At 35.3% G+C, this 10,240-nt stretch overlaps 1 protein-coding gene across 1 annotated transcript in view; it reads left to right on the top strand.

Moving 5' to 3' along the window:
• The window catches only part of LOC105532420 (phosphatidylinositol 3-kinase catalytic subunit type 3-like), a 33,430-nt gene extending 24,874 nt beyond the window's left edge, over nt 1-8,556 (top strand). The window contains exon 5 of the mRNA XM_011970592.1: nt 8,203-8,556. Within this exon, the coding sequence (XP_011825982.1) occupies nt 8,203-8,217 (15 nt within the window). The 3' untranslated portion in view covers nt 8,218-8,556. The remainder of the gene's footprint in view (nt 1-8,202) is intronic.
• Nucleotides 8,557-10,240: the final 1,684 nt, after the last annotated feature.

Raw genomic sequence — 10,240 nt, 5'->3', positions numbered from 1 at the left:
AGAAGACTAAGAATTACTAGACACAACTCTTGTATCTAAACGCTACAAAAGCTTGTTTTCTTTCATCATGTAATTCCTTAGGAAGAGTGGAGATTAAACACTGCAATATTTGTTGCCTAGCAACACCCACACATTAGTGATAAAATTTTTCCACCGGAAATCACTTTTATTTTGGTCATTGTCTTTGAAATTGCGTCATTGTAACCCATCTTCATGCCAAAATGATCTTTTTTGGCATCTTGCTCTGTTGCCCTCCCCCCATTGGAGTGCTGTGGTACAGTCATGGTTCACTGCAGCCTTGACCTTCTGGACTTGAGTGATGCTCCTGCGTCAGCCTCACCAGTACCTAGGAGTACAGGCATGCTTCACCATACCCAGCTAATTTTTAATGTATTTTTTGTGGAGATGAGGTTCCACTATGTTGCCCAAGCTGATCTCGAACTCCTGGCCTCAAGCAATCCAATCCTCCTGTCTTGGCCTTTTGAGTGCTGGGATTACACATGCGAGCCACCACGTCTGGCCTTGATCTTTACAGTGCTTTCGAGTCTTGTTATACACGGGAAAGATAGAGGTCATATAGTTTGGGTCATGTACAGTTGCACAAGTAGGCCTTTCAATGGTTATCTCTCACACTGCAGTCCATTTCCTATTTCTGCTTTTCCCTGTCATCCTTCCTTTTCATTTATTGATAGTAAAAATCTTGAGGAAGGGGTGTGGTTTCCAGTAATGTTAATACATACTATATCTAATTAATTACATCTTGGCAGATTAACTAGAGACAGAGGTTTTTGTTTTTGTTTTTCATAATAATGGAAAAAAATAATAATAATAACGAATAGATTGGGTTCAGAAGGTTCAAAAGTTCCTGCTCAAGATACTAGGAACATAGCACTGCTGTCCATTGAAAGGGAATCCTTACTTAGCACCTGTGGTGTTCAAGGAGGAAAAGCACAGATCTAGGCAGAGAGACACTTGATTCTATAGTCACTTATTCTTAAGTTAGACACCAGTTGCCTTTAGCTCAAGGGAATTCAACTATATATATTAGGGGGTATTTCAAAACAAAACAAAACAAAAAAGAAAATGGAAGGAGGAAAATGGTTTGGTTATTCTGCTTGAATTTCCCCTAAAGAATACATGTCCTCTAAGGAATGTGACAGTGGCTCTCTCAAAAGTGTTTCAGATATCAGGTGCCTCTCATGCCTAACATGGCGTCTTACTATGCTGAATGTGATCCCAAAATTGAAAATTCTGAGTGCTTGGTATCTATATCATAGTTTCTAAGTGCAAACCATTTGCTTAACCAACGAAATAGGGTTTTCTTGTGTCATTGATGAGGGAAAAGCTTCCGATTTTGGACTTTTAAGAGATACAGGTCTCTAATGTGCTGCCTCCTGGAGGGCTTTTCTTGAGTAATTTTTTTTTTTTTTAATTTGTATTCCTGTTTTTCCTTTCTGTGTTGACTTTAGCACCTAAACTCAGTGTAGAGTGATTTCACTTTATCTGCTGTCCTCTTTCATCTTTAATAAGGCAACTTTCTAGGTCAGTGAGTGACTCTCTTGGTTTTCAGAATTGGAAACTAAGACCATTCAAGATCATTTCTCCTTTTATTTTTCTAGGTAAAGTACAAGCATTTTCTGTGTTCAGAGTATGTATAAAAAGGTTTATGTGTATATTCACAGCACCTGTGACAGTTAGAAACTGGTGTTAATGCTTCCATTTTTTAATTACTTGAAGGTCGCTGTTTCGTAGGTCAGTGGAATTTTGTTTTTGCTTTCATTTTTAAGCCTTTGAATAGTAAATGGAACAATAGTAAATGTTTAGATATACTTACAACCCTAGTCTGTTAGTCTTAAATATACCATAATGTATTTTCATTTGATGAACTTTGTTTGAAATTTGATCTTACATGATACATTAGCAAAGCTAGTTCTCTTTTAGGACCATACATAGCTAATACTCTTTCTGGAAAAGGAGAACTATCACACACAGGAATTTTTGTTTATGTTTTTTTCTTTAATTTATTTAAAGTCCTGACTCCCAGACTTGTAGTATAATTTTGGGTCTTGATTTCAGGTGAACAGATAAGTAGAAAATAAACTATACCTTAATTCTTTAATGAGAATATAGTGCCCTTTAACAAACACATAGTTGCCTTTAATAATAAAAATATTGATAAAACCCGAATTCATGAATTTATTCCGGCTGTAAATATTAAGTGGCATTTAATATTTAGCTGTGACATCGATACATAAGTATGTAGATACAAAATAGGACTAAACTATTGCAGATTTAAAGCATTACTAGCACTCGTATGTTATAAATATAAGTACAGATCTTTTTATATGTGTGTTTTGTTTTTATAGCATTACTTTATTCATACTAACTTTCCATTCTTTTTTCTTTTGGTGACCCACTTTTGCCTCATATTCTCTCTTTGTACTTTTTGAACTTCCCTTTTTATGTAAATTGACCACTAACACTGAATTCCTTTTTGCAAATTGAAGCTCTTTCCCCTTTCATGTTCCCTCTTACGTGCCGGATTAGAGAACATGAATGCTCTCTAGTTTTAAACTGTATTTTACTTAAGTACCTACCCATACTTCCCATGAGGGCGAAAGCCATGTAGCCTTGAGTACTCAAATAACCATGTGCAAAGGTAAAAAGTTCATGTCACGCAGTATATGTAATTCATATAGTCTCCCTTTATATTTAGTTGTTCTTTTACCGCTTTAAACAAGTGTGACTCATTTTATAATAACTAAAATTTGTTTGAAACACCAGGTTTTATCCTAGTTTATAGATGCAAAATTATGACCTAAAAAGAAAAGAAAAATCATCATTTCTGAGTTTCCATTTATAGGGACCTCATTTTATAATTAGGAATGAAGAATAGCAGTGTTATATATTTCAGTGAACAAAACAAAAAGTATTGATTTTGGGCTCAAATAGAAATTGCTTTAATCTAAAACAGATTATTTTTAATTTAGTAATTAATTTTCTACAGAATGAGATGATTCCCTTACCAGTGGCTTAAATAAATAATGTAACACCAATATATCACACACAGCTTCTTTTTATTTTGTGTCCCGGATCTAATTTATTTGAATTTTTCTTGGCAGAAATAACAACAGGAAAAAAAATCATTAATAGCAAAGTATAGAACATTTAAATGTGCCAGGAATTATGTAAAGTTCTTTCTCTGCATCAACTCTTAATTCTCACACTTGTGAAGTAAGTGCACCACAAGGTGTGTTTTACAGATGAGAAAACTAAGGTTAATAGATGACAAAACCCAGATTCAAATTCAAAGTAAAATATTTTGAGTCCCAGATCTAGTCCTATATTTATAAGTAATTATATGTAAATACATAACATGCATTTGTATATATATGTATTTTTATATAAATGTTTATATATAAAATATTTAGTAACTAGTGTCTATTTCCAGTCACCAGCTGCATTAGCCCTTACCAAGAAAGTCAGCCTGTCCTTTGAAGCCAGACTTTGACTTCTCTGTCCTCTGTGGCATCTTATTCCATCAGAAGTCTGTTTCATCTGCATTGAAAATCTGTTCTCTAGTGTAGTCACCTTCATCAGTGATCTTAGCTAGATTGTAGATAACCTATGTGCAGTTTCTCCATCAGCACTGGCTGCTTTATCTTGCATACACACACACACACACACACACACACACACACACACCCCTCAAAGCCTTAATTTATAGACATGAATAGCTTTTGTTATGAGTAGTGAGTTTTTAAATTTTTAATCTTTTAACTTTTCTTAATCTTTCACCTACCCGTCAAAGAAAGAAAAAGTCAGCTGTGCAAACAGACAAGTAAGTGTGATATATAAAGGAGTCGCCAGGAGCTGTTAATCCAAGATAAATAGGATAAATGTGGGATAACATTTATTTTGCACATTGGCCAAAACTAGTCTTGAATTTCATTGACCCACCTGTGCTCTCTTGTTCCACTACAGTCAGCATTGCTGCATAACTACCCATTAAAACCCATGATATTTAAAAAACAAAGAATACAGGCACTTGCTATATGACAAATGTTTGCAAGTTGTAAGATTAATTATTGTAATAGCAGGAGTCAGCAGAATGTCCCATAATTTTCAGCCCAAATGCCTTCAGTTGATTTCTCATTCATACAAATTTAATTTTCTTATCTTCTCCAAAGAAGATTTTTAAACACTTGAATGTCATCCTTGATAGGGTGAATCCTTGATTCACCTTGGTGTTTGCTTCATTAACTGCTTTTAGTAAGGTTAGTTTTATACTGTTGTTTTCTTTCCCTCTGTGTTCTGTCAAACCCTTTTATAAAAATTCTTCAGATGTACAGTAGTTGAATATTTTGGGACTGTCTCTGCTCTATGTTTTTTATTTTTTATTTTTCCCTAAAGACACAGACATTTCAAAGTATTTGGGGAAAAAAGGCATACCTTAAAGATTTTTTGAGCTCAAGTCCAGACCACTGCAATGAATGACTTCTTTGTTTTCCCAGTGCATATAAAAGTTATGTTTACATGATACTATGCAGTAGCATTATGTCTGTAAAAACTATGTGCCTATCTTAAAAATATTGCTAAAAAATGCTTAACAGTCATCTGAGCTTTCAGTGAATTGTAATCTTTTTGCTGGTGGAGGATCTTGCCTTGATGTTGCTAGCTGTTGACTGATCAGGGTGGTGGTTGCTAAAGGTTGAGTAGTTGTAAATCTGTGAAGTTTGCCACATCAGTTGATCCTTCCTTTCACAAAAGATCTCTCTGTAGCATGTGATGCTGTTTGAAAGCATTTTGCCCAGAGTAGAACTTTTTTCAGAATTGGAGTCAATCCTTTCAAAACTTGCTGTTGCTTTATCAACTAATTTATGGAATATTCTAAATCCTTTGCTGTCATTTCAACAATGTTCAAAGCCTCCTCACCACGAACTGTTTCCATCTCAAGAAACCACTTTGCTTATCCAGAAGGAGCAACTCCTCATCTGCTCAAGTTTTATCATGAGACTGCAGCAATTCAGTCACATATTCAGGCTCCACTTCTAATTCTTGTTCTCTTATCGTTTCCACCACATCTGCAATTACTTCCTCTACTGAACTCTTGAACCCCTCAAAGTCATCCATGAAGACTGGAATCAACTTCTTCCAAACTCCTATTGATGTTGATATTTTTACCTGCTCCTATGAATCTCAAATGTTGTCAATGGCATCTAGAATGGTGAATCCTTTCCAGTAGGTTTTCAATTTGTTTTGCTGAGATCCACCAGAGGAATTACTATCTCTGGCAACTATAGCCTTACAAAACTTATTTCTTAAATAATAGGACTTGCAAGTAGAGTGACTCCGTGATCCATGGACTGTAGAATGGATGTTGAATTAGCAGGCATTAAAGCAACATTAATCTTTTTATATATTCCATCAGAGCTCTTGGATGACTGGGTACATTGTCAATGAACAATATTTTGAAAGGAATCTTTTTTTTCTGAGCAGTAGGCTTCAACAGTGGGCTTAAAATTTTCAGCAAACCGTATTATGAACAAATATGATGTCATCCAAGCTTCTGTTTTATTTGTAGATCACAGGCAGAGTAGATTTAGCATAATTCTTAGGGGCCCTAGGATTTTCAGAGTGGTAAATGAACATTGACATCAACTAAGTCACCAGCTGCGTTAGCCCATACCAAGAAAGTCAACCTGTCCTTTGAAGCTTTGAAGCCAGACACTGACTTCCTTTAGCGTGAAAGTCCTATGTGGCATCTTATTCATTAGAGGGCTGTTTCATCTGCATTGAAAGCCTGTTAGTCACCTTCGTCAGTGATTTTAGCTAAATGGTAGATAACTTGTGTGCAGTTTCTTTATCAGCACTGGCTGCTTTACCTTGCACTTCTATGTTACGGAGATAGCTTCTTTCTTTAAACCTCATCAACCAACCTCTGCTAGCTTCAGACTTCTCTTCTGCAGGTTCCTCATCTTTCTCAGCCTTTATAGAATTGAAGACAGTTAAGGCCTTGCTCTGCATTAGGCTTTGGCTTATGGGGATGTTGTAGCTGGTCTGGGCTTCTATCTAGACCACAAAATCTTTCTCCATATCAGTAATAAAGCTGTTTTGCTCTCTTATTCGTATATTCACTGTAGTAGCATTTTAATTTCCTTTAGGAACATTACTTTGCATTTAAAACTTGGCTTTTTGATGCAAGAGTCTTAACTTTTGGCCTATCCGAGCTTTTGATAATCTTTTCTCACTAGGCTTACTCATTTCTAGCTTTTAATATAAAGCCAGAGATATGCAACTCTTCCCTTTCACTTGATCACCTAGAGGCCATGATAGGGTTCTTAACTGGTATAATTTCCATACTGTTGTGTCTTAGGGATTAGGGAGGCTTAAAGAGAAGAAGTGAGATGGGGGAATGGCCAGTTGGTGGAGTAGTCAGAACACATGTAATATTTATCAATGAAGTTCGCCGTCTTATGCAGACACTGTTCGTGGTGCTCCAAAACATTTACAAGAGTGATAATGAAGATTGCTGATCACAGAGCACCATAGCAGGTGGAATAGGAACAAAAAATTTTGAAATATTATGAGAATTACCAAACTATGACACAGAGACACAAAGTGAACACAAGCTGTTGGAAAAAATGGCTCTGATAGACTTGTCCAAGCAGAGTTGCCACAGGCTTTCAATTTGTTAAAAAAGGATCTGTGAAGTGCGGTAAAGCTAAGCACGATAAAACAAAGTATGCTGGCATATTAGAAACCTTTGGTTCTATAGCAACATGTTTGTCATACATAGACGCATACATGTGTACATATGCGGTTTTTCATTGCTTCCAAATTACTTCCAAGTTATTTAGACTCCCTCGTATGTCAGTGTAGACCCTTTGCAGTTTGGCTTTTACCTGCACTTTCAACCCTTATCATCTTCAGAAACCTTCAAAAATAACTTTCTTTGTAGCTCTGATGATTCACCCCCGCTACCTCCAGGCAATACACCTCTTCTCTTTGCATGGAATGAGTTCCCTCCTATTTGCCCAACTTTTGAGTGTGTGTAAGAGTGTGTGTGTGTGTGTGTGTGTGTGTGTGTATGATTCTGTCTATATTAATTTGGTCCTCGGGCGTTTTGTCTTAATTTGAGATTCCCACAGTATCTGAGACACTTCCTGGCACATAGTAGGCACCAAATAAACATGTGGTTTTATATGAGTGCCAAGTACCTTTTCTTTAGGAAGTTGATTTTCTCTGATAATTGCCTTTAGTAAAAATATTTAAATTGCTTCTTAAATTCTAAACTACATTGTTTTTATTCACACGAAAAATAAATCTTGCCATATTTTTTCTAGAGTGCCACTTTAAAATGTATCAGATTAAAAACCATCAGCATCTCAGCATTTTTCACATTTGTACATGTATACATGCATGTGCAGACACACACAGACACACTTATCAGCAAGGTTGTTTGCCTTCACTTTTTCTCTGAGTAATAATGAACTGAAGGTCTTAGAAACAGAATTTTATGACATGTAAACAGCATTCATAATTCCTCCAAGAGAATGCCAGTATATTTGTATCAAACAAAAAGAGCAGGAGTTATGGATGACTCAGTGTATATTCAGCCAAACAAAGAAATCTTCGTTGATTTTATTCCTACTGGAGATATCTCAGTATTGAACACCATTAATAGTGTTGGCCTCAAAACAGCTCTTCACTAGGCCTCTCTTCTTCTTTCAGGACTACTTCCTTTGATTTCATTTCCAGACCATTTCTGGAATGAAGTAGTTGCACTCTGGAATAAGCTACAGGTTTTCACAGCCTCTCTCAAAATGTGGCACCAAGAAGCAAGCACACTATTCACAATATTACTCATCTAAATCACTTTAGAATTCAGTGGAATGTTTGCCTTCCTAGTGCTGGGTGAGATGACTTTTGCTTGTCTCATGTTAATTGCATTCATCTTGAGCTTACAGTCAGCAAACACCCTCTACCTGAATTATTTTCTCATATAAACTGATTTTTAAGTGAAGCCTCAGGAATCCTATATGGTATAGTTAATTGCAGTCCTCTTGGTAGCATTTAACAAACTAATTTACACACTTTTTATTTTATTAGTAGTCTTTTTTAAAACTAGACTATTGTTTATCTTTGTGAATACTTAAGTAAAGTATTTTCTGTTTGTTTATTTCTTTTTAATTTTTGTAGTACTGGAGAAAATGAAACTGGGAGTGACGCATCAAGATGCTTGGCTCAATAAGAAAACCACGTTAGGCGCAACCTATGTATATTGGAGACTTCAGAGTAACCAGCAAGGAAGAGAAAACTTAATCGTCAGGTTATCATATTTTCCAGATATTACATGGTACCTGAATTCTACTTCCTTGGATGTCATTGCTTAGATACAGTCTTGAAGGGTTTGTTGTGAAATATTGTATATATTTTTTCAAATGTATACCTTGTTAATAAATTAAGAAATGAGAAATATTCTTATTTATTTACATGTTATGAGAGTTCTGGAGGAAGTAATATGTTGAAATAGCAAAACAGTTTAGTTTTTGAGTTTAAAATGTTATGTTTTCCTCTTATATCTTCATATCAGGACAGCAGTAACTTGAATTTAGATTGTCACAGTTTACAAGTTTTTGTTTGTTCCTTCCTTCCTCTCTCTTCTCCCACTCACTGTTGTTTGTTGTTTTTTCCTAATTTACATGTTTAAAGTTCTACTTAAAAGTTTTCTTCAAGTTTTACATGTTATGGCTCATTCTTTTGCAGTTCAAGAATTGCTTATATTTTTAAAAGATATTCATTTTCTCTTATACATAATTGATTTTTTGTAAACTACAGTTCATAGTTCTTTTAGCTTGTAAGTATGAATATAGTAGAATATGAAAATGTGGCTATTTAGATAACTAGCCAAAAGGTCGTCTGACCACCAGTTTTAGTATTGAGCGTAAGGTATTTTTATAGATTCATGTAAGGCAATGTAAATTGTCTTTCTACAATAAAATTTTTTGATGCAAATTTAGATTTCAGAAACTTTTTGATGGTATAAAGGAACTGAGGAACAAAAGGCTTTTTGAAATAGCTCACCTAGACCTGTTAATGTAATATATTCTTTCTGAGTTAACCAAATTAATTTTTTGTTTTTTAAGACTAGATCTAATCCCTCTAGCTTTTTTGCTGGAACTTTGGGGAAAAAGAACAAATACAAATATACAAATGATATGAACAATATAGTAATAATCTTTTGCAACTTAATATGTTACATAGTCATATGACTTGGTCTTGGAAGACAAAGAATTGTTTTGGTGCTGAATAAATATTAAAAATCAAGTGACAGAGAAAATGAAGGTAAAATTGTGGCACAGTTTCAGAGAGCGCCATTAATGATAATGTGTATTTGTCTCAAATTCTTAGCCCTGAGCTTGCCTCTTTAGAGTGGTGTTACCAGCAAGAGGGCAAGCATGTAATTAAGAGACACTCTAGAGGCATATGGAATGTGATTTGTATAAAACATACCTGCTGATTAGAAAAACGGTAAGAATGAAAATACCTTTATACATCATCTTAAGAGAGCGTATATCTAAACTAAATGGGCAGGCTTCATCCTCTACCTTTCTTTTTCTTTTCTTCGCGTGTTTATGTCTTTTTTGTTGTTCAGACATTTTTATCCCTCTGCGTGCTCATTCTTGTAGTTCCATTTCTATTGGCACTTCCTCCAAAATTTTTCTCTGAATTACCTTTGTTGAAAGTGACCTTTCTTCCTTGTGAACTCCTACACTTGCATCTCCTATTTCAGGGTTTGGCATACTTTTTCTTTAATAGGCTAAGAAAGTAAGTATCTTCAGCTTTGGGGGACATATGGTCTCAATAGCATCAACTTAACTCTGCTAACTGGAAGGCAAAAGTGTATCATCTTACTCATCCATAAACTCCACAGCACTCTGCATAGATAGGAGCATGTTTATAAGGAACTCAACAAATAATTCTGACACAGACATGAAATTCTCTAAGGGCAGACACTGATAACTAGTAAGAAAGGTTGATCATGAGTAACTTTGTATTCAGTGCCACCTTAGCAAGAATTGTAAAGAGGATAAACCTTTCTAGGAAGGGTGACGCGTGCTGGGTGAGGAAGGAGCATCTCTCAGGAGGGTAAACAGTAGCTGTGGGTTTGCTGAGAGATTTTGGCTGTGAGTGACGAGCCTATATCAAAAAGAAAAGTGACTTATCAATCTCAGTT

Source organism: Mandrillus leucophaeus, unplaced genomic scaffold (genome assembly GCF_000951045.1).
Source record: "Mandrillus leucophaeus isolate KB7577 unplaced genomic scaffold, Mleu.le_1.0 Scaffold958, whole genome shotgun sequence".
NCBI classification, from domain to species: Eukaryota; Metazoa; Chordata; class Mammalia; order Primates; family Cercopithecidae; genus Mandrillus; species Mandrillus leucophaeus.
The sequence above is the reverse complement of the archived record's forward strand: the minus strand, read 5'-3'. Positions and strand labels throughout refer to the sequence as shown.